Source organism: Protopterus annectens, chromosome 1.part2 (genome assembly GCF_019279795.1).
Source record: "Protopterus annectens isolate FY-2018-M chromosome 1.part2, PAN1.0, whole genome shotgun sequence".
NCBI lineage: Eukaryota > Metazoa > Chordata > Ceratodontiformes > Protopteridae > Protopterus > Protopterus annectens.
Window position 1 is genome coordinate 116,428,905 of NC_056727.1, and position 24,329 is coordinate 116,453,233.

At 43.5% G+C, this 24,329-nt stretch overlaps 1 protein-coding gene across 1 annotated transcript in view; it reads left to right on the plus strand.

Annotated features, from left to right (window-relative positions):
* The window catches only part of SPTBN1 (spectrin beta, non-erythrocytic 1), a 2,377,138-nt gene that overhangs the window by 1,236,045 nt on the left and 1,116,764 nt on the right, over nt 1-24,329 (plus strand). The window contains exons 13-14 of the mRNA XM_044055150.1: nt 3,796-3,949; nt 13,625-14,495. Coding sequence (XP_043911085.1) covers nt 3,796-3,949; nt 13,625-14,495 — 1,025 coding nt within the window. The remainder of the gene's footprint in view (nt 1-3,795; nt 3,950-13,624; nt 14,496-24,329) is intronic.

Consider the following 24,329-nt stretch of genomic DNA (forward strand, 5'->3'; position numbering starts at 1 on the left):
TTTCAAGACACCGTTTGTCAACACACCTTATGATAGATCAACACTGTTTAGTCCTAAAGTCATGGAAACACTTTCCTGAAGTGAACAAGGAGGTAAGACCATGTCTGCTATAGGAATCAAGTTTTCTACCCCTCAGCAGACCTTCTCCAGGAATTTAAATGATAGGCAGAAACTTTGGTTCTGCAAGTTGCAAGAGTTTTCTCACAACACTTACAAAAATAGAGCCCCCACAGTAGAGGGGTAAACTTTAATGGTTGATATCGCCCCCACCCCCTCGAGGCAGAGGTACACTGCAGAACCACGAGTTTCGGGGTCTCTTCTCCAAGTGGTCCTTCCAACACTGTTGAATGTTTGCCCGACTGCTGCACTCTGGAGGCATTCAAGGACACTTTTCCTAGCACCCGACAAACTGGATGTCCATCATTCAAGTTATTTGGGTGCAGAGGCCATTTCATTCCATTTCTTTCTCCTTCCATGCCCACAATAAGATTTCCGAATGTGCCACCTTTTCAAAGGGAAACAGCTGCTTCAAAATTAAGGGAGCTTCCAAACAATTGAGTCATCCAAAACGTCCCACCAGACTTGAGAGGATCCAGAATTTACTCAAGGTTCTTTTTAGTGTCAAATTAAAACAGAGCTCCAAGGCCAATTGTGGATCTCAACCGTGTAAACAAATTTGAAAGACGAACAAAATTCTGGATGCTCATGTTTCAGTCTATTCTACCATTACTAAGGGAAGACAACTCATATGTGCGTGATCAACCTCCAGGACATGTACTACCCCATAAAGATGGACAAGACGATTCCAGAAGTTCCTTTGCAACAGGCTTGGGACCCAGTAATTTCTAATTCAAGACCCTGACCTTTAATCTGACCACAGCCCTTCGGGTGATTATCAAGAGCATGGCAGTGCTTGCAGCTCTTGTCAGAATGCAGGGATTCCAGATGATTGGCTCATCACTGCCTCATCCAAGGATCTACTTGTTCAGGCCAGGGATTCCTTTCTCCATCTTTGCTCGAATCTGGCAACCACTGTATACATAACAAAGTCCAATCTACTGCCCATCCAGTCCATAGAATTCATTTGGGCTGTCCTAGACACAAAACTTCAGATTGCAAAGCTTCCTTAGACCAGGATTTCAAGTGAGGCAAGCTATGACTGTACAATCTTGTCAGAAGCCAGAAGCAAAACTGATTCTAAGTCTCTTGGGCTCCATGGGAGTTTGCAGATACCCTAGTCCCTCTGGCGAGGTATCATAACCGGTTTCTACAGTCGACCTTAGCAGTCCATTAGTCTATTGGACAGCTTCCGATGTCCTTTCAAATATCATGAATGAAGATTTGCAGATCACACATCCAGTGGTGGTTAGAGTCACCGGCTGTATCTCAATGGATACCATTTTTTTTTGTCCTTTTAACCTGAGCCATAGTGACCACAGATGCTTCTCACCTGGGGTGGGGGGGGGGGTGGAACCATTTCTTGGAAAAGACAGTCCAAGATACATGGTCTCCGACAGAGGCCAGTCTTCACATCAACTTCTTGGAGATGACAGTGGTCCTTCTAGCATTGCAGTCTTTTCAGGACTCTCTCCCCTTGGGTGCGATATCTATCCAGTCAGACAAAATGGTTGTGGTTTGTTACATCAGCAAACAGGGTGGAACCCAGTCGGAGGGATGGAAGCAGACAACACATCTCAGTTTTATTATGGTGAGTGCATAACTTTTATTTTTGTACCAGTTGAAGGGTTAAAGAAAGCAACTATAGAGATTTTTTCTTCTTTTTCAACTGTGCAGCTTAATTCATTTGTAGTCTAAGGGAACATGCCCGGACTGTTGTCTTGGCATTATAGGTTCATAGGTTAGTACTAGGCTAACTGCCCTTGTGGGCCATTTTAAGCCTAGCCAGTTATCCTCTGTGAGATTCAAACCCTGTACCTTGTGTTTGTAAGGCAAACACCTTAACCATTAGGCCACCCTCCCAACCACATTTGGGCCTTTTGTCATGGGATTATGAAAGTCTATCCACTGGGCATACATTTATTTGGAATATAATTTTCACCTGTTGATGAGAGTAAGTGAGAAGATGTTAGAATAGCTGTGCAATAACTTCATTTTGACAGCATATCTTTGGGTGGAGGGGTTTGTCAGTAAACTTGATATTCTCTTCCTTTCTACTATGGGATTTACGTTTGTTTATTTATTTATTTATTTAACATTTGTTAACCAGGAAAGTCCGACTAGGACAGCGCCTATTTTCAGCGAAGGCCCAGGAAGAAATGCTCCAGATGGATGTCTTTGAATTCAAGTTCTTGTACATTTTCTACATTGCCTTGCCAAGAGCATTTTTAAAACATTTGTTGGGAGGAGGATAATGTGGGGGGACATCACCTTGCTTTAGCCTGACAGTTATATACTTGACAACCATGTGATCCATTGAAGAATGTATGGGTCTGCTGAAACATCTGCTCTGAATTCTGCTGTCAAAGATGTTTACATTTTGTGAGATGTTCCATGCATAGCTCTCAACTGTCCAGATTTTTGCCTCATATGTCTGGTCTGCTTTTCATAAAATGTGTGATTTTCTGGCAAGTCATTGAGGACTGAAGTCACTAAATAATGACAGATGTTTGAGTTTCAGACTTCATATCCTTCAGAAAATGCATGCAAACACAAAACCTTTTATTCAAGCAACCTAAGTCTGTAAGAGCAGTATTTAAGATTTGTCCCTACTTTTGTGCCATTATCCCTCCATTATCTGTAGTTTTGTCCAGATTTCTTGTGCTGAGAGGTATGGTCCCATGTAATATAACCTATTGAGTGAAATAAATTTGCTGATGTTGCAGCTTTCTGTATTTTTATTAACTTTTACTGTAGTTTCACAAAATGTGTTTAATCTTATTAGGAAAGCTCTAGAGAGACAGTAGAAATCTTCTATGGACATTTTGCCTCTTTGCTGTACCAGCCATTAGCTCGATCCCCTTCCACAGGGTTTGTCTACCTATTCACCACAGCAGTGGTCACCTTTTTGCTTCCAGCAGATCAGAAGAGCACCCACATCTTTGTGCCTTGAAGGTATCTATTTAACCCGCACACACAAATGCACACAAAAAATTGTGTATAAGGATGAACCCTAGTTGTCTCCAGGTAGGAGAACTGTCTTGTTAACCCCTCCTCACATGGTATTACTTCACCCAACCCCCTAGCAGCCTGAGTGATTCTAGCTTCCACAATGCAGACCTCATCAATGTCCACATTCTGCCCTTGCCATAATGCCTGTTGCAGCACATGTACTGTAAAAGTTTCCATTCTGATGCTGTCATTTGCAGACTTTACCCTGGCTGAGTGCCCAAACATCCAACAGGCTGCGATTCTATGCCTCTGTCCCTGGATGGGCAAGCTGGCAGTGTTCTTTCAGCTCCATCCTTGTGTTGACTTCTCAAGTGCCTGAGTTACTGTTTGAACTTCAGTCATCCAGGTAGTAGTTATAGCTTTATCCTTCTGTTTCACAAAGTCAACGTAAAATATGGCGAAATATTTGTACTTCAGAATGCTGATCTCCATAGGAAGAATTCATATTCAGTCATGGGATGACCTTAACTGCATTCTGTTTTCAGGAAAGATGTAAGAGTCATTATTTATCGGAATGTAGATTAGTTAATTGTATTACTCATAGACTACATTCTATATGATTTTACTTGTAGTTGCACACCTCTTTAATTAATAGACAACTTTGTCATTGCCATCTGATGGTTAGATGGGGATCTGTAATGGAGTTTTCTATTTGTTGTTGTGCAGATGCTTCTGTTATCACAAGACTATGGCAAACACTTGCTTGGTGTGGAAGATCTGGTTCAGAAACACGCATTAGTGGAAGCTGATATTGCTATTCAGGCAGAGAGAGTCCGTGCTGTGAATGCTTCTGCTCAGAAATTTGCTTCAGATGATGATGGTATGTAACCAGTCCGTATTATTTATGTTGAAACACTGAACACAGCCTAGTGTTAAAAGATATTGTATGACAGAATAGAGCATTTGTTAGGTCAGTTATTCGACTTTATGTTGCTTCAAAATGACATACAATTTCATTGCTGCCTAATTTTTGATAGTTGGTGAGTTGACACTTTCAAAACAGTTGTGGGAAGGACTTGAATTGCTGCACACAGTGTTGTTTATCTTGCCCATGCATTCAGTTAGAGCACTTCTGATGATTGCAGAATGCAACATTTTTTATGTACCAGTTAATGTATAACTTTCTTCTTCAAGCAGTACTTTAGTAGTTTGGATTATTAAAGAGTTGCTTCGGTGTAAGTGACTTCCTCTAGTGTAAGGCTGTTTTATAGATGGGCTTTATTCCGAGAACGTCTTTTGAAATCTGGCCTAGCAAAATATAAAATTGTTGGCAAATAAACTTCAGTTGTGGAAAAATGTGCATAGTACACTAGCTTTTGTTCACCAAATTAAATGTAGGCTTGTAACACTTATTTCTGTGCTTTTGCTCCAAACTTTCAGCATCAGGTAACAAAGGAGAAATATGCATTGTGTGTGTTTACACGCACTCTGGTGTGTGTGTGTGTGTGTGTGTGTGTGTGTGTGTGTGTGTGTGTGTGTGTGTGTGTGTAGGGTATCCCTTTCAGACTTTTTTTAATAGAAGCAGTGGAAAATGGTGTAGGTAACCCACGCACAGCGATATTAAGGGTTGATCAGGAACTCCATAAGACACGCACAAACACATTATAAACATTTGGGAGGTAGTAAGTATTAAAAAATGGATGAAGTGAAAGTATTGCATATTTTCTTCTTATTTGTGTTACTACTTGAAGCTGACATTTAAAGTCTTGAGGAATTTTCACTCCTTTACATTCATCTTTCATTCATCGTGGTAAGTTACAGGATTACATAATTATACATATTTGAATATACAGTGGTATAGACACAGTATTAATTTCATACATAGAATGTATAATACTAAAACATGTATACCCCTGAGTTTCATGCAGAAAGATACGTTGATAAGAAAAGCCTAATACAGTTAGACTTCCCATTGGCACTTTCTGCCAGCTACAGTAAACAGGGATTATCAATTCTATTTTTTCCTCTCCCGGAAAATATATATTTTTTAATTTAAATAACAGGGTACCATGAAATAGCGAGTGAGCTCTTTTAATTAATTTTTTTTTTTTTACAGTTTGGCCAGATGCTTCATTAGCCCACTGCTGGCATGTCACTAAAGTCACATCTGCACAGTATGTTTTTAGGGTGGTAGGAAGGAACATTGTACTTGTTGTAATTATAAATTCTCTGCAAAAGCAGGCAGTAAAGGATTTAAGTTGAAACTCTTAAAACTTGTTCTTAAAAGGACCTTCAAAGGTCTTGTGGCATTCTTTGCTGATTAACCCGGGGCCACATGGGAAGTTTATTAGGCTGCAGCCCAGGGAAATAACATTGTTATTATTATTATTATTATTGGGGCTATAGTACTAAAAATGTAACTTTCTTTCATGTATGAATTTGCATTGTACAGTGGTGAACTGAGTCTAATGAGCAATTAGGAAATCGTCTTCATAATCATTGGTTAAATGGTGGGACTCCTGAAGCATGTATTTTTTGTTCTGGTAATGTCAAATGAATTCTAGGAACATAAATTTGGTAAGGCTAACTGGTGATAACATTTTTGTAATCTGTTGCTTGAGGAAAAGATCAATGGAAATGTTTTTATTTGGACTGTATACACACAGCCTGACCATTTCCTTCAAGTATTGTGTGTCCCAAGTTATTTTGCTGTAAATGTATGCAGTTACTGGTCATTTTGTCTACATATTTTTCCACCTGTCGATTTGCTTTTGTAATGGTTGTCTTTGTGTGTGTGTATGTATGTATGTATGTATGCAAAGTAAGAGTGTTTGTGATTTTTAATTCTTTTCTTACAGTTAGGAGTTTAAATGTGTTCTTCAGATGAAGTTTCCCTCATTAATTTATGCTCTTGTTTATTTTTGTTGTGCTGTGCTTATTTGTATCTGTTCGTTGTGATGTGCTTATTTGTCATTAATTGAGGGGTCATTTTCACCCTCAGTTTGGGAGCACTGTGTGCTTAAGTGACTTGCTCAGAATCACAGTGGGCAAAAGTAGGCTGATGGGAATCAAACCCTGGAGTTTTGGAAGATATTTGTTAACAGCTCATAACCCTTAATGATCTTCTCCTCTGCTTGGCTAAAGGCATTTTTTCTGCACCAGTATATCATCTCATGATAAAATGTACTTAAATAAGAATGACAAAATGTTGCAAAATATTTTTAAACTTGTTCTGAATGATAAAGTATCCCAATATACCCCTGGAAATGTGAGCTGTTGATGAGTTATGCTGTTTTGAGTACAGGTGTTGTGCTAGTTGTGTTCTGTTGGCCAGATGTACCTACTTTTCAAGGGCCTTTGTCCATATTTTCTGTGTCTGCAAGGTGAGAGTTTGGGGGAGGGCATCATAGGATTCAAGAAAAAGTAAGCTAGTGATACAGTGAAGCAACATGTCAATCTGTGTGTGCACATAAAAGCTCCTGACTCCATCAAAAAGAATGAAGAACAGCGAGTTTAAGATTAACAGATGTAATACAAATGTATAAGTTGCTGATTAAGAAATAAAATGCGGATGCTGCCTTAAAGCAAGAGATGGGTAGCTAAGAGAAAACTGTCAAATATTAAGACAGTGATCATACCGCTCAACATGTTTTGGGGCTAGTGTAGGATACAGGACGCAACAATGCATGGCAGACATTCAGAATGTGAAAAACTTTCCTCTTGCACTGTATGAAGAACATACCAGTTTCATGGTTCATAAATGCATGTTTCCAGTGCTAATGCTATTATTTAAGAAATTTGCATCATTCAGTATTGCATACTGTCAACCTACAAAGCAGGAGTGAAAAGAACTTTATAAGTTTGGAGATGGAGGAACAACCGTTTATGTTTTGACTGGAGAATAGGAGGTGACTTATAAAACAGATGAGTTGCTTTTGACCATCAAGTCAAAAAAACAAACTGAAGATGGCATGGGCTGCTGGTTCCTTTGAGTCTTGTGTCAGCTAGCTTTTCTGGCTAGAGAGAAGACCAGTACCACACCGGGGACATCTGAAAGCTCTAGTAGTCAGTCGTGATGGCAGATGTGCACCTGCAGCTAATCCTTATCAGTGAGAATTACACTGTAGCAGTGATTGTACCCTGTCTGCAGTTCTGGTAAGTGTAATTACACAGCTGTACTTTTCTACACCTGGAAAGCTATCCTATTAGGTTCAAAAGTTGTGTATACTCGCCATATCACTGAGTCTGTGAGTATAGGTCCATCTTCTGGAAGCAACCTGCTCTCTTCTCCTTTGAACTTGCTTTGATTTTTTTTGTGCCATCTGTATCCAGATAAGTAGGAGGCATTGTGAAACTGGGATAAGGACTCAAAAGCCTGTCAAAATTCTAAATGATGAGTGGTTTTGACAACTGCAGTGTTTACTAGTTCTTGCAGCTAGAGCTGTAGTCACAGGTCTAGTGTTTGGATATGTATGTATAACTTGTATGCTTCTTAGTAAAATCCTATGTAATTTCTGCGAGCATTTCAAACGTCTGCACCAAAAGTGTGTGTGCCGTCCTATTGGTACATACTGTGGCATCACTGTGACTAGTAGGGTGCTCGTGGCCTCACTTTCCTCAGTTCTTGCTTGTCTCTTGCAACTTTGCATCCTAACATGTTTTATGAGAAAGTTCTATGTTCACTGCCAGAAAATGGAAAAGTTTATAATTGTCTGTGTCATTTGCCAGATAACCAGTTAAATGCCCACATAGGACCTGGCTCAGTTTCCTGGGTAAGGAAACTGTCATTGAGTTCTGCCGCATTTGCCTTGTGCTTTAGTCTAGGTACTCCCCCGCTTGCAAACAAAAAAGCTAAAGGCTTTACTGATTATTAGTTTATTTAAAATTTTGTGTGTGTGTGTGTGTGTGTGTGTGTTAAAATGACACCAGAAGCTTAGCCAATTGTTGAAGTCAATTATTTTTGTTCTTGTACTGCGGTATCATTCTGGGTGATGGCAGAATGCTACTCAGGGCTAGGGTCACACCTGCCTGCGCTACAAGATCGGAGAGCTCTTCCATGTCTCTTTTCATGTAGTCCAGGGAGGTACGTCTCGGGTCATTCACACCAACATGGACAATGACAGAGTCATATTTGTACTTGTTGTGGAGTGACCTGAGTGCATGGGTTATGTGGTGGATCCTGGCACCCGACAGGCAGCTGACAGTAACTTTCTCCTCGTTTAGCCTGGTGAGTGGGACATCAGTGTGCCTGACTATAGAGTCACCTATGACTAGTGTGTTGGGTACGTTGTTTTGCCTTATTGACTGTGGTTGAGTGGCACACTGAGTCTGTGGGCTGTGTGTCATTTGGGTTGTGTTGGGGGATGGCGGTTGCTTGCGTTTCTGCTTTGGAGGTCTCTGTTGCTTAGACAGATTATTATTGAGAGCCTCCGCAAATGTTTTTGTGTTACTATGTGTGGATTTTGGTGGTATAGGTGAGACTATGTGATGAGTGTGTTGTGGTGCAAATGTTTACCTTCTCCTCATGACTGTCAAGCTCAGTCTTGGTTGGAAAGAGCTTTACCTCCAGTTTGGCTAGATAAGTGCATCTCTCACATTTGTTTCCTTCCCCTTAGTAAGGATGCAGTTTGATACAAAAATTGACTTCATGAATTTTTCTTGTATTGGGAAAGACTTGTATACTTGTATAGCTAACTTGACTCAGTAGCATTTTACTTGTAATCTTTATGTAGGTGACTGTGTCAGAATGGAAAACACGCAGACACTGGCATTTTAACATGCCATGAAAGTGTTTTCATAGGACAGCTTGAATTTTTTATTCATATAAAATGTTTCCTTGAAGGGTTTAATCAGTTTTTGCAGTAAAATTAAGCATCTCCTGGAGAAGAAAATAATCATTTACCATGCAGACTATTAAACTATAGTATTTGTAAAGATGAAAGCATATTACACTGTATTTGTTTTGTTGATAAGGCCAATCTATCTGTGAATGTGCAGTCCACAGCAGAGAAGTTTAAATAAACATCTATTTGCTTTAACCAAGTACTTCACCATCTAAATTAGTGTACAGCCCAGAGTATTGTTGTGATATTTGCAGTACACACACTCCTAGTACAAAAATAAAATGGTGGGAACTTTGTATTGCAGGTAGATTTGGTTTACAACTGAACGTGCAAAGTGTTGCCGCAGAAACATATTTTTAAAATGGCATGGCTGAAAAATGGATGTTATTCTTTTTTTTAACATCTTTATTGAATTATCACTTGTAGCATAGGCAAACGTACATTTATATGAAATTAATCAAATTATATTAAGTTCACATTTACGAACATTATAGGAAAAAATGCAATAATATGTGATCTATAATCAAAGCAATATCGCATATATTATTTATTTCCTGCCTTTTCTTAAACCTCATTCTTCCTCCAAAACATTTTTCTGCATGTATTGTTCTCACAGCTTCCATTTTTTCTAAGTAATTTACATCTACCTTTTTATAAAGATCCCACTTCCTGTTCTTTTATCTCTGTTAAAATTTTCACTACTTCAAGTGCAGCTGGTTTAGAGTTTGATTTCCATTTTTTAGCAGACACCAGAATTAAACTTAACAAGGCGTTGCTGTGTCTAGGCAATTCAGATCTTGTATCCCAGCTCAAAAAAAAAAAATTCCTTAGCTACACTCATTTGCTCATCCAGTATTCCTGACAGAGTATTCTGTAGGGAATTTTTAAAAAGGTATGTTCCCAATTACCTCTTTCTTCCCCATCACACCTCCAACATTTGCCACTCTTTCAGAGGAAAAAATCTTTTGGAGTCTGCTTGGGGTATAAAAGTATCTATCCAAACACCTCCAGGCAAAAACCCTAAATCTTTTAGACTTTGTCGCATGTTTGGGAACTATAAATAGATCCTCTTATTGTTTCATTGTGAATTGCATAGTTAATCTCTCTTTCCAATCTTTTTTTACCTCTTCTGATTGATCCCTGTAGTTGTCATGCAGTATTTTATATGCCCTGCTAATTTTCTCTTTTTTAACTGCAGCTTCTGTTCTAGATTCAGTTAAAAACTCAACCAGTGCAGGTCTTTCATTTAGATTTCCACTGTCCCTCTCTCTTTGTCTGTATTCTGATTTCAGTCCGTGATAGGAAATGCAATCACTAGCCTACAATCCAAATGTCTTGACATCTTCCCATTCTATCACCTTTCCTTCACTAATTATTTGTTCCCAATACCTTGGTTCCTTTACCAGCTTCCTCCAGTAAATTCCAGCCCTCTCTTGTCTATTTTCTGTATCCCTAATTGCAGTCATCTGTATTGGCAGAATCTCCTTTCTCCATTCCCGTGGTGGTTTAGTTACTTTCTGCTAATTTTTTAACGTAATCTGTATGACTGTTGTTTTTAAGGATCTACTTCCAAAATCCCAATCTTTCCTTATTTCTTCAAATACTCTCCTACTTCATCATCATCCATTTTCACTTTGAGTTGCAGCTTTCTTGTTGTGTTATGTATAAGAGCCTTAAATTTATACTTCTGAAACATCCCTTCAAATTAGGTAATCCTAAACCTCCTTGTTCTGTTGGGAGAATCAACTTATCCCACTTGACTCTTGCCCCCTTCCCCTCCAAAACAAAACCCTTCAAATCTTTATTAATTACTTACGTCTCCTCTAGTTGGTGAAAGTATGCCTGGCCTGTGTAAAAAACTAAAGGGACTAAAACATTTTACTGCTTGTATCTTATCCATATCCATAGGCAAGAGCTTCCAGTTTCTCTCTCATCTTTTGTTGAGTCTCATCCCACATATCCTAGCTGCCATAACCAAATTCTTTTTAATCTGTACTCCTAAATACTCTGTTTTACAATGTCCCCATAAATATGGGTATTGTTGGACCAGTTTGTGTCTGGGCAAATAGTTTATAGCCTTTGTTTTATCTTCATTAATTTTATATCCCAAAAAATTCAGAACTGTCTCAATATTCCACAACACATCATGTGCAAATAATGCCAACTTTTCTTGAATACTGTACCATTTAAGTCCTTGAATTTCTGAGTCCCTTATTGTCTTTGCCAGTAGTTCTAAATATAAAGCAAATAACAGATCCTGGAAACTATCGCCCCATAAGCCTGACTAGCTTGGTTTGCAAAGCTATGGAAAGGATCATCATGGACCTCATAAATAAAGATATTGGGGACCTACAGACACTGGATCCTACCCAGTTCAGCTTTGTTAAGGTCAGATCCTGCCTCTTAAACCTGGTCGATTTCTTTGAAACAGTCACTAAGGCCATTGACGAGGGGAAGGTGGTCAACACAGCCTACCTGGACCTCGCAAAAGCCTTTGATACAATACCCCACTCTGGCATTATAGATAAGCTCAACAGCTTAAATATAAACCCCTATGTCACTAGATGGGTTGCAAACTGACTCAAGGACAGAACCCACATGGTTAGAATTGCTGGAGCCATGTCAGACTCCAAACCAGTTACAAGTGGCATCCCACAAGGCTCAGTCCTCGGACCTCTCTTGTTCGGTATATATTTCTCAGAGGTACAGGCCAACACGGAAGGACTGTGGCTGACCAAGTTCGCAGATGACTGCAAACTGGGTGCCATAATCAACTCTCCAGCCGACACAAGCATCCTCCAAAAGGGCCTCATAGAAACAGACAACTGGTGCCAGAGCCATGGCCTCAAGCTAAACGCCAAAAGTGTATAGTCATCCCTTTGGCAAAAACAAAGTGCCCACAAATTACCACATAGGTGGTAATCCATTAAGTACAGAAGAAGTAATTAGGGATCTGGGGACCCAAGTTGATAGCAATCTCTCATTTGACAACCACATGGCCAAAGTGGTTAGAAAACATTTTATATAGCCCACCTAATCATGAAGGGATTCACATCTAGATCAGGGAGGTCATCGTGCCTCTTTACTCATCCCTCATCAGGCCCATAATTGAGTACAATGCCCCTTTTGGGATGTACCTTACCAGACACCTGCAGCAACTGGAAAGACCCCAAAAGTACCTCACCAAGAGGATCAAAGGGCTCAAACAGATGCCATATGCTGCCCGGTTAAAGAAACTCCAGCTCTACTCAGTGGCATACCGCCTGCTCAGAGGCAATCTGTGCCTGATGTATAAAGCCATGTCCAACCCGGAATTAATGGACATGCTGCACCTCAGAAAATCCAAATCCCATCGAGCTATGTGCTCGAGAGACTTGAACCTCAGCACTGAAATAAATAGGACATGCTGGAGGGACAAATTCATAACCCAGAGGCTCCCTTCACTCTGGAATAAAATCCCAGTCCAGGTTAGGCAGAGTCCCTCATTGACTCTCTACAAGAGGAATCTTGATGAGTGGATGGGAGATCGTAGGTTTACCCCGGGTATCACTTCTGTGTCACTGTTAGACAGAGGCACAGTATACTAACCTCGAAAAAGGGCATAGCAAAATTAATTTAAAATGGGTGGCGAAAGCCAAACACACTCTGGCTAGGCTTATAAATGCCCTAGGGCAGATAGCCTAGTATGAACCTATGAACCTATGGAAAGAGACACCCCTGCTTGGTTCCACCGTTTAGACACAACCTATCAGAGAGGAACCCTCCCACTTTGTTGTTTACCTCCAATCCCTCATATATCCTTCTAGTTAACTTTATTATTGTATCAGGAAATGCAGATGCTTCCATTGCCCTACTCATAAAATTCCAGCTTACATTCTGCTTTGCTCTGGATCATCATTGTTCTGTTAATGTTGCCAAATGTTTGCTTCCTCTCCAGAATACCACATTGGTCCATATATGTTAATTTTTGCATCATCTTTGCCATTCTGTTAGCCATTATAGACATAAACACTTATAATCATGGTTTAGAGTTGTGATGGGCCTGTATGAATTGGGATCAGATAGTACCATCTTTAGGTATTAGAGCCACCACAGAGTTTTTCCAGGATGTTGGTGTCTCCCCTCCAAAAATGGATTTTACTCTTTTCCAGGATGATTTGCTACTATATGTAAAATACATGGACAGATTACTTCTGTGATACCATTCCGGGGTTGTGGTCATATAGGGGGAAAATGGCAGAAAAGAGGACATAAAACATAAAAAAAAATCTCTATCCATGTCTGTTTAGAGAACATATTGTAACACCATAGCTGTTTATAGTGAAATGCGCGCTGTAAACAGGGTGTTGGGAAATATAACTCAAAAGTCTTAAAAAAAAAATCATCTAACATGTTATGCTGACATGCTGGATATATTTTTGTCACCTCAGAGTCCAGTAATGCTGCTTTGGTTATGTTTAAAGTACATTGGCTGTAGGGTGATGGCATCTGAATCAAAACTGTTAAAAGTAAAAACTTGTGGTTTCAGGTAATGCATTTTATTGTTTCTGTTATATTACAGAAGTATTTAGTGGGTTTTTTTTTGTTTTTTTTTATCAGTTAGGAACTTTGTGTGCTACAGTCATTATTTCATTTTTTAAACTGATATTGTCAGATTCAGTTTGAAAGTGATGAAAGAAAATGTAGTAACATTTAACTTTCATCCTATGCAGGTTATAAGCCATGTGACCCGCAAGTTATCCGTGATCGTGTGGCTCACATGGAGTTCTGTTACCAAGAACTATGCCAGCTGGCTGCAGAACGTAGGGCCCGTTTGGACGAATCCAGACGCCTGTGGAAATTCTTTTGGGAGATGGCAGAAGAAGGTGGCTGGATCAAGGAAAAAGAACAAATTATATCATCAGAAGACTATGGTAAGGATCTAACCAGTGTGGTTCGGCTTTTAACGAAGCACAAGGCATTTGAGGATGAGATGAGTGGGCGGAGTGGACATTTACACCAGACCATTAAGGAAGGTGAAGCCATGATTGCAGATGAGCACTTTGGAACTGACAAAATCAGAGAGAGACTGACAGATATCCAAGAACAGTGGGCCAACCTTGAGCAGTTGTCAGCCATCAGGAAAAAACACTTGGAGGAAGCCTTAAACCTGTATCAGTTCCAGGCAGATGCTGATGACACTGATGCTTGGATGCTAGATATTCTAAGAATTGTCTCTAGCAGTGATGTTGGGCATGATGAATATTCAACTCAGTCTTTGGTGAAGAAACACAAGGATGTTGCAGAGGAAATTGCCAATTACAGGTCAACCATAGACTCATTGATTGAGCAGTCAAAAGCTCTGCCAGTAGAATTTGCTCAGTCCCAAGATGTACAGGATAGATTGTCAGGTATCGAGGAACGCTACAAAGAAGTTGCAGAACTTGCACGGCTGCGAAAGCAGGCCCTACAGGATGCTCTTGCACTTTACAAGATGTCCAGTGAGACTGATGCTTGTGAGCTGTGGATTTATGAAAAAGAACAGTGGCTTAACAACATGCACATTCCAGAGAAGCTGGAAGATCTTGAGGTTATTCAACACAGGTAAGAATTGTGCATAACCTTATGTTGTCTTTAAACCTTTAATGGGGGCATCATGTCAGCAGTGACAGGTGGTTTGATTTCCTTCTTGTAAACTTGCTAGATTTTTTTTGATTGGGGATCGTTTTGGCGTATAGATGTAGAAGAGAGCAAAGTTGTGTTTTTCTTTGCAAGTGCATTTTCTGCATGCACATCTGCACTCAAAGCAATGTGTAGTTTATCAGTGAGAGTCACACATTTAATTTACTAAAACATAATGATGATGAAACCGGATAGATAAATCCAATACAACTGTCTTGCCAGAATGAGAATGTTAACTTTAGTTACAGAACTGCACTTAGCCGAGAACTTGGGGTCCAGGGAAGTAAATGGTGTGGGAAGAAATAGCCAGGGAATTGTTTATGCCTAGGCTTCTATAGGCCCTAGGGCCGATAGCCTAGTACCAACCTATGAACTTGTTTCTAGAGACGTTATGCAATTAATAGCGACTGCATCCCATTGTAAGCTGGCACTTGCCTGCTATTGCTTTGTTTGTTTAACCTTAATTGTATTGAGTATGCAGCATGAAATAACCTTACTGAACTGGGTAGACATCAGAACTCTTACAGACTTGCCATCATGTTCTTTTTTTCCATCCATGTAGAAATGTTGCTCATTTTTCATCTGAAGTGAAAGAACTGCATGCTTTAATTTTGTCAGACCTGAAACTTTCTCCTCTGCAGTGCTAGAGTAGTTGTGAAAATTTAAAAAATATTAATTTCCTGTACACAAAGCACCTCTCACTCTTCCCTGTAGTTGCAGACTGTTATAGTCAACTTATTGAAATTATAGTGGTAACATGAAAGATTATCATTTAATTAAAGTTTTTTGATTAACTTTAGCTGCATTTTAAGTCTTTATACATTATAAATCTGATTATGTCAGTTTTTATTCATTCCTCAACAGTTTAGACAATTGGGTTTAGATCCAACCCTTGGGTCTGATTTGGCCTTTTTTTTTTTTTTTTTTTTTTTTTTTTTTTTTACAGCTCATGGCCCGTAGAACTCCCAAGCTCCTTCCTTACCCACGATGCTCTATTGCCTAACATACCTCAGATCTTGTTTGACACTTTTCTTGTATGCATGTGGTTGCTGTGAGCTATCAAGTGTTACTAGAACTTTTTCAGATAAGTGATATCTTTAATTGCCTTTCATTGCCTTATTAACCATTTTTTCTTCCGATCTATTATTATATCTTCTATTCTCTCTACCTACACTGTTTAGTGTATTTCTTATTTACCATTGTTGGTATTTTTTATCTTTCCCCTTCCCTTTCACATACCATTGTTGGTGTTACTACAGTTCTTTTTATTCCTGTTTAAAAAAATTCTCATCTTTAAAGTGCTAAAATGACAGAAAAGCCTTCTAGCTTTAAAAAGTGTAAAAAATGTGCACAGAAACTCCCCTTTTCTGATGCACAAGATAGATAAGTTTTTTTGCGCCCTGATCACCTCAAAGTGGATTGTGAAGTATGCAAATCTTTCAATCCTTGGACGGTTATTGATCGTAAAAGCAAACTAATACTGACGGGTCTTCTTCCTTCAGCCTTTTTAGAGGCACTGTCTGGGGCTCAACCCTCAAGATCCAACAAAACGGAGCAAAGAAAGAGGCCACCGGATCCCTTTGAGTCTTCTACCCCTTCCTCTGATCCGATATTTGAGACTGCTTGGAAGAAGTCAAAGCAGTTGGATCTGAAGCCCAGATCTTCTGATCACCTGGCATCAGATGTTCGATCTACTTCCTCAGATCTAGTGGTGTTAGATATGAAGCCTTTTCCACGAGCGAGGTATGCATCCTCCTTTGATCCAGTGCCCTCTACATTTCCCTTACCTTTTTTGGAGAGATTCCAGGTCCCCCTGTGTACCCTCATCCTCTTGTTCTTCCAGAACCGTAACAGAAGCTGACGTGGATAGAATAATGAAGTTTCTCTCATCACAGATTCAGATGGGAGTTCTTCTGGCTCTTGCCCTTTCTGTTTAGGAAGCCCTTACTAGTACTACACTCCTATCTCAGCTCCTTCTCTGATCTGACCTGTGGTTTTGGAGCCCTTGGATCCAAGTTTTCTGGGATTGTCTGTGTCGCATCCAAAGATCTTCAGCTCTGATGTATTCTTAGAGTGCACTAACTCTGAGCGTGTAGGAGCCGTATGCCTTTCAGAGCTAAAGCATCCCTGTTGGGTCTGAGGCGTTAGTGTTGACTCAGAAGTTGTTGAAGCTGCCTCTGCCCCTCGGAGCCTTGGCATTGGGCAGCTCGACTCTAACCTTTGCCTCAGGCAGACTGCCCTCGGGTCAAGGGAGCACATGGTCTGGAAGCATGGCTTCTTGGCTGTGTCAGCCGCCTCCTTCTTGGGGCACTCTGGCTATAAGATAGTGGAGACAGTGTTTTCTGATTCTGCACAATGGATGGTTCCTCCCTTCTCAGATCTCCCCTCTGGATCCCATATGTCTCTGTGCCTTGAGCCTCATCACTTTACTCCGTAGGGACAGCCAACCCAAAGTCTCCAGGCTGCCCAGCAGGTTATTTGCATTATCTTTTGATACTTCTCCAGAACATCCCACCAAAGAAGTCCCTAGGAAGAGAAAGTGCAGAGGAGGCACTTAGACTGTCCTCAATAGTCTGTCACTGAAGATACCTATTTTGATAGGGAAAGGATCCCTAAAATCACCACCTGATGACATCTCCTTTGGAGACATCCTAGAAATCCTCAAGCAAATGAGTGATTGGTCTATAGATAACCCTTCCAGAGAGGAATCAGTATTCCTGGAAGCCATTTGGTCTGGCCCGTCTACCTCATGATTGACTCCGCTCACCAGCGAGCTTATTGATTTGATCTTTAGGCAGGCATGGAAGGAACCAAAACATTGTTAGCCGATCCGCAAAAGACCAGGCAGGATTTTGACACTACCAAAAGAAAGAGAGTTTTGGAGCAAGGGAGTAACTGGTTCTTCTGTTCATCCCCCTAACAGGGAGTCAAGGGTTTTGGACAGATTTGGGAAGCCCGTATATACTTCAGTGACGTTTGCACTCAAGTTGCTGAATTATTTGACACATTTCACTAGATTACAGAGGGATTTGATTAAATAACACTCCAAATCCCTTGCTGGGACTGGTACTTCTGAGGCTCAGACCTCTGTTGCCTGACAGTTGGCTATCCTGCAGTCAATTACTAATTCATCCATGAAACTCATTTCAAATGCAGCTGAAGGTAACTCAAGGGTGTGCGGGTTCAGACATTTCTATTAGGAGGCATGCCGTGTGGTTTTGCGGAGCCTTCAAGTCCTCTTGTCAATGCACCTTTTGACAAAAGCTCTTTGTCGGCCCTAAGGTAAAGGACACACTTTCCAGGTGCAAGCAAGATAGTAAGCCCATCTCTGCAGTGGGTGTATGTTTTTCAACCCCTCAAAGAACCTTTTCTAGGAATCAACAAGGGGGTCGAAAAATGTGGTTCAGAAAGTCCCAGGGTCCTTTCCAAGATCCACGGGGAGATAGTTCTGCCATCGGCAGAGTGAGAATTCAAAAGAAAGGTGCTGCTTATGCAGCAGTGGAGGCCCACAAAACCAGGGGTCTAGAGATTCTTTTTCTGACAGACCTTATCAGTGCCCTGAAAGGAGGCCCGATTGTCCACCTCTGGAGGCAGTCGAGGGTTGTTTATCCCTGCACCAGTGAGCCTGGCTAGATATCGCAAAAGATACGTTGGTGCTGAGGCTGTATAATTCCCTTTTCCCTACCACCCCACCAGCATTAAACAAAATTCCTGATATTCCACCCAGTCAGAGGAAAACAGCAGCTGTAGAAGTAGAATTGCTGCTAGAATAAGGAGTCATTCAAGAGGCCCCCCCCCAGACCAGATAGAATCTTGAACTTTCTCAGGATTCTTTTTAGTGCCAAATAAAACAGGGGATTGGAGAGCGGTTTTGGATCTTGGCTTTCTGAACAAGTCATTCCAGTGCACCAAGTTCTGGATAGTCATGGTTCAGTCCATTCTGCCATTGCTGCACAAGGATGACTGGATATGCTCAATAGACCTTCAGGATGCATACTATCCTATAAAAATCAACAAATGATCGAGGCGGTATCTACACTTCCGGCTGGGATTCAGTCATTAACAGTGCAGAACACTGCCCTTTGGCCTCACCACAGCTGCCAGATTGTTCAACAAATGTGTGTCAGTAATAGCTCACTTAAGACTGCAGGGATTCCGGGTGTTTCTGTACTTGGACATCTGACTCGTAACTGCTCTGACCGGACATCTACTGGTAAGAGATTGAGATTCTTTGCTAGACTTACTCTCTTCTGGGAATCAACCTTAAACAAATTTAGTTAGAACCTTCTCAAACTTTAGAGTTCATAGGAGCCTTATTCAACACAATATCAGTGACAGTTACCTGCATTTTCCAAGGGTGCAGACTATCTGATTTCAAGTCAAAAAGATAATTCAAATTTCTTCTCTTTCAGCCCAGTTGATTTTACAAACCTTGGGATTAGTGTCTGCGGCGATAGTTCTAGGTCCCCTTGCAAGGTACCATATTAGAATTCTTCTGTAGATGTTAGCAACTCAGTGGTCCATTCTACACCAGCCTATGTCGACCCAGATCAGAATTACCCAGGCATGCAAAAAATATTTCTGGTGGTGGATCTGCTCAGATCAGGTTCTACAAGACCATCCCTTCATTGTTTTGACAGCTCAAGGCCATAGTGACTGTAGACACTTCCTAGATTGGGTGTGAGGAGGCACTTCTTGGGAAAGATGGTCCAAGGCACATAGTCCCTCAAAGAGGCCAAGATACATATCAGTGTCCTGGAAATGAGAGCAATACTCTTAGCATTGCATGCTTTCCAAGATTCTATCCCTTTCGAGACAAATGCAATTCAGACAGACAATATGTCCATGGTTTGGTGCATCAACAAACAAGGAGGGACCAGATCTTACCCCTTGTGTCAAGAAGCTCTGAGAGTGTGGCAATGGGCGATCTTATCCAGTTGATTTCTGAAAGCACCACACATTCCAGTGAAATCCAACATGATCGGAGACAAATTGAGCAGATCCATTTTGTTGACTCACGAGTGGTCTCTCAAAACAAAAATGGCGGAAAAGATATTTTGACATCTATGCTGCGACCTTTTTGCATCTCCCCTCAACAACAAGTGCAACAGGTTCTTTGCCCTGATCCCTCCACCTGGGAATCACCAAGAGATGCTCTCCCTCTAGATTGGCTCCTGCTGTCCTCTGTACTTACCCCCAACCCCCTTAATCCCTAAATTTCTACAGAAAGCTTCCCAATTGAAGAGCAAAGTCATCCTCACTGCCCATAATTGGCCTGGACAGATTTGGTTTCCCCCTTCTTTGGCCTCATCTAGTTTACTCTTTGTGGATTCTGGATCCAATTCACCTCCTGTCTCACCCAGCAAACATGATTCACCCAGACATCCCAAACCTAAGACTCTCCGCATGGTTTCTATTGATAGCTAGACAACCCAGGCTGTCTCCCCCTGTCCATCATATACGTATGTCTTCCCATAAAGCTTCCACTAGGAAAATTTACAGGAGTAAATGGAAAATACTTGATCTGAAGTAGTTAACTTCATTTTTGCAGCAACCTATAGGGATTCGGATCCAACCTCGGATCCGAGCCGGCAGTTTTCAACAGCTTTAGATCCGAGCTCCAAGCTCTTCCCCCTACCCATAATCCCCTGCCAACCCTGACTGACCTTAGATCTAGTTTGCCGCGGTTATCCAACTGCAGCTTGATCTACAGCTCCAGGTGTTAGAGACTTTTTGTGAGAAAAAATTTACCTTTTTCCTCTCCTTTCTTCTATCTTTTGGTTGTGAGTGATTACAGGTCCCTTTTTGTAAAAACCCTCTCTAGTTTAAGTCTATTTTTCTATTGTCATTTACCTCCCCCTTCCTTCGTGGTTCCATTAGGGTTGTGTGTGTGTGTGTTTGGGGCCTAACGTGTGTGTTTTTCTCTTTTAGTTAAAATGGCTGAGGCCCCAAAACCGATCTTTTCTAAGTGCACCGAGTGTGGCCATAAGCTGTCCCCGGCGGATGGCCACACTCGGTGTGTGTTGTGCCTTGGGGTTGAACACCTGTCTTCTGGTTGCTCCATCTGTGCGGCGTTCAACCGCAGGGCACTCAAGGACCGGAGGTCTAAGCTGATTCTGGAGGGTGTTCTGCCCCCGGATTCGGCTTCTACCTCCGGTCCTCCTGTGGCTCCCGCTGCGGCGGCTGCCACTCCTGCTTCCCTCCCCCCGGCCAGGACTCAACCTCCCACCTTAGGCCCAGAGGAGAGGGAGGCCAGGAAAGAGAAAAGGAGGGAGAAGCACCACAAGCGGCAGGCCGAGGCCTCCGCTTCGGCCCCCCGGCTAAGCGGTCTTCTCCCTCCAGGACTTCTGGGTCTCCTCTGTTTCGGATCCGGTCCCCGTGCTTTTCACCGGGTCCTGAGGAGGAGGAGATCCGATCTCCGAGGTTATCGAGGCGACACTCCCGTCCTGCCTCGGTGGCCTCATCGAGATCAACCCGAAGTCTCACGGATGCAGATTTGGACCGGATGATAAGATTCCTCCAGGCCCAACTGCAGATGGGAGTGCTCCTGCCTCCCCCCCTCCGGGGGGGGGCTCGACCCCTTTTTTTGCCCCGATAGCTCCTTCTCCGTCCCGTTTCCCGGGCTCGGAGTCTTCGGAGCCGGGCAGCCTTGGAGCCGGGGGTGTGTCTGCGCTGATAGTCTCGGGTACTTCGGCGCCGACACTTCCCTCGAGTCTGCCAGGTCCATTTTCTTCGGATCCGAGCTCTCGGAGCCGAGGGCTGAGCTTCGGATCCGGGGGTATCGGTATGCCTTTGGCTCCATTCAGGTCGGAGCATACTGGTCCGCCGGATACGATCGCTTTGGCGCCGGCCCCGATCCTTCCGGCAGATCCGAGTGAGAGTCTGCTTTCAGATCCCAGAGAGAGCAGCTCTCCCTCTGCATTCAACGTGGTGGAGAGAGCCCTGTCGAGAGATTCCAGGCCACCGGCCCTTGCCGCGGCTCCACCCTGCACTCCTTCTCTGTTGAGCCCGACTTCCATCACCCAGCCCCAGGGACAGCCTGCTCTGACGTCCCAGGTCGTTCCTTTGGAACAAGACGTAGCTGGTGAGACCTCCTCGGACAGCCCCCCCCCCCCGAGGAGGTTCCTCACAAGCGAAAGTGCAAAAGGAGGCACCTGGACTCCCCCGAGTCCTTGACTGAGGACACGGATTTGGAGGAGGGGGAAGGCTCCCCAAGATCACCCCCCGAAAATGTCTCATTTGGTGACATCATGGAGATGCTCAGGATAAAGGGGGGGGGGTCCGCCCCAAAGCCTACCTCGGACGAATCCGTGTTCCTGGAGGCGTTTGAAGCAGGCCCGTCTACCTCTTGGGTGTCCCCTCCGGCCGACCCCCTGGTAGATTTGATTACTACCAGGGCGTGGAAGGAGCCGGACACTGTGGAGCCAGTCCCCAAGCACCCAGACAAGATTCTTAGCCCACCCTCTGACAAGTCCCACTGGAGTAAGGGTCCCCCTGTAGATGCCATGTTGGTGGCGGCAGCCACCAAGAGGGAACTAGCTCAGGAGAGTCCCTCGGTTCATCCCCCGAGCAAGGAGTCTTGGTCGATGGACCGTTTAGGGAAGCGGGTCTTTAGTTCGGCTACCTTCTCTGTGAGGTCGCTGAACTACATGGCACATGTGCTTCGACTGCAGCGGGACCTTATCAAAGAGTATGTTGTGTCGCCCCCCGAGTCCATGTCGACGGAAGACAAGCGTTTGCACTCCACCCGGATGGCCACTCTCCGATCCATATCAAACACCTCTATGCGGCTACTGTCCCATGCCATGGAGGGAGCCGCTAGAGCCAGAGGAGCGGGCCTTGTCATGAGGCGTCAGGCCTGGCTCTGGCACTGTGATTTCGCGGAACCCTTCAAGGCGTCTTTTGCTAATGCCCCTTTCGATGGTTCTGCCCTTTTTGGAAAAACTGTTCAATACCTTGGTCCAGAGCGAGAAGGACGGGAAGACGTTGTCTGCCATCCGAGTCCACTTCTCTGCTCCCCAGAGGTCCTTCTCCAAGAACCAAAAGGGACAGAAGAAGATGTGGTTCCGGAAGTCACAACAGTCCCGTCCCGCTCCGGACTCCCAGCCCTTCCGCGGCAGAGGAGGGCAGGGTGGACGCCGCCCTAGAGGCAGAGGGGGTCCGCGGAACTTTGGATCCAGAGAACCCTTCTTGGACCAACCCACGCCACACCCCTGAGGGGTTGCCTGACTGCTCCACTCTGGAGGCAGTCGGGGGGCGTTTCTCGAAGCACCTAGCAGCTTGGGAGTCCATCACGACAGACCGCTGGGTGCTTCGCATTATATCCAGAGGATATCAGATTCCCTTTTCTCTTTACCCACGCAGCCCCAGATACCTCCCCGATGTCCCACCCGATCAGAGGGAGGGCGCAGCAACAGAAATCCAACAGTTGCTGGAAAAAAGAGCCATCCAACACGTCCCCCCAGACCAGTGCAGGTCGGGGTTTTACTCCAGGTTCTTCTTGGTGCCAAAAAAAGATGGGAGACTTAAGACCTATCCTCGACCTCCCCCCCCCGAACCTGTCAGTAACCAAAGAGAAGTTCTGCATGGTCACCCTTCAATCCATTCTCCCCCTTTTGCGGGAGAACACTGGATGTGCTCTATAGACCTCAAGGATGCGTACTACCACATTCTGATGGACAGGCGATCCAGAAGGTTCCTCCGCTTCCGGCTAGGAGCCAGTCATTTCCAATTCAGGGTCCTCCCCTTGGTCTCACCACAGCCCCCAGGGTGTTCACCAAAGTGTTAGCAGTGATTGCGGCCCACCTGAAGCTCCAGGGAATTCAGGTCTACCCATACCTGGACGACTGGCTCCTGACCGACCCGACAAGGCATCTACTCTGCACAGCCAGAAACTATTTTCTTCGTCTGGCTCCCCAGCTAGGGATCACTATCAACATAGAGAAGTCGTCTCTTACCCCGACTCAGACTATAGACTTCATAGGGGCAAGATTAGACACAAACAAGCTCCTAGCTTTCTTGACCACAGACCAGCTGCGAACCCTGAGGCTACATGTGCGGGCCATTCTACATTCTCCAGCTCCTCCGGCGGAATTGGTCCTGAGGGCTCTAGGCTCAATGGCGGCGGCAATCAACCTTTTGCCAATGGAGCGTTTGAGCATGAAGGTCTTACAATGGACCCTTCAGGTCCAGTGGTCCTTCCTTCGATTTCCTCTGAGCCATCCCATTTCCCTCAGCAGGGCTTGCAAGAGGGCCCTCTTATGGTGGCTCCAATCTCCGAACCTCCAGGAAGGATGCCCCTTTTCTTTGGCCCCCCCCCCCCTAGCCACGGTGACCATGGACGCCTCCCGCCTCGGGTGGGGGGTGCATTTTTCGGGCAGGACAGTCCAAGGCACGTGGGACCCCACGGAGACCTCTCTGCATATCAATGTCCTAGAGATGAGGGCAGTGCTGTTAGCGTTGCAAGCACTTCAGCACCTTCTTCCTGTAGGAACTATTGCGATTCAGTTGGACAGTATGTCTGTTGTCTGGTACATCAACAAACGGGGGGAACCAGCTCTTACCCACTCTGTCGAGAGGCCATGAGGGTGTGGGAATGGGCGATCTCCACCAACCGCTTTCTTATAGCAACGCACATTCCGGGGTGGTCCAACATCCTGGCGGACAGACTAAGTCGCACCATCCTGTTACCACACGAGTGGTCTCTGAATCCCGAGATAGCGAACCGGATTTTCGCCGAATGGGGTCAACCCTGTT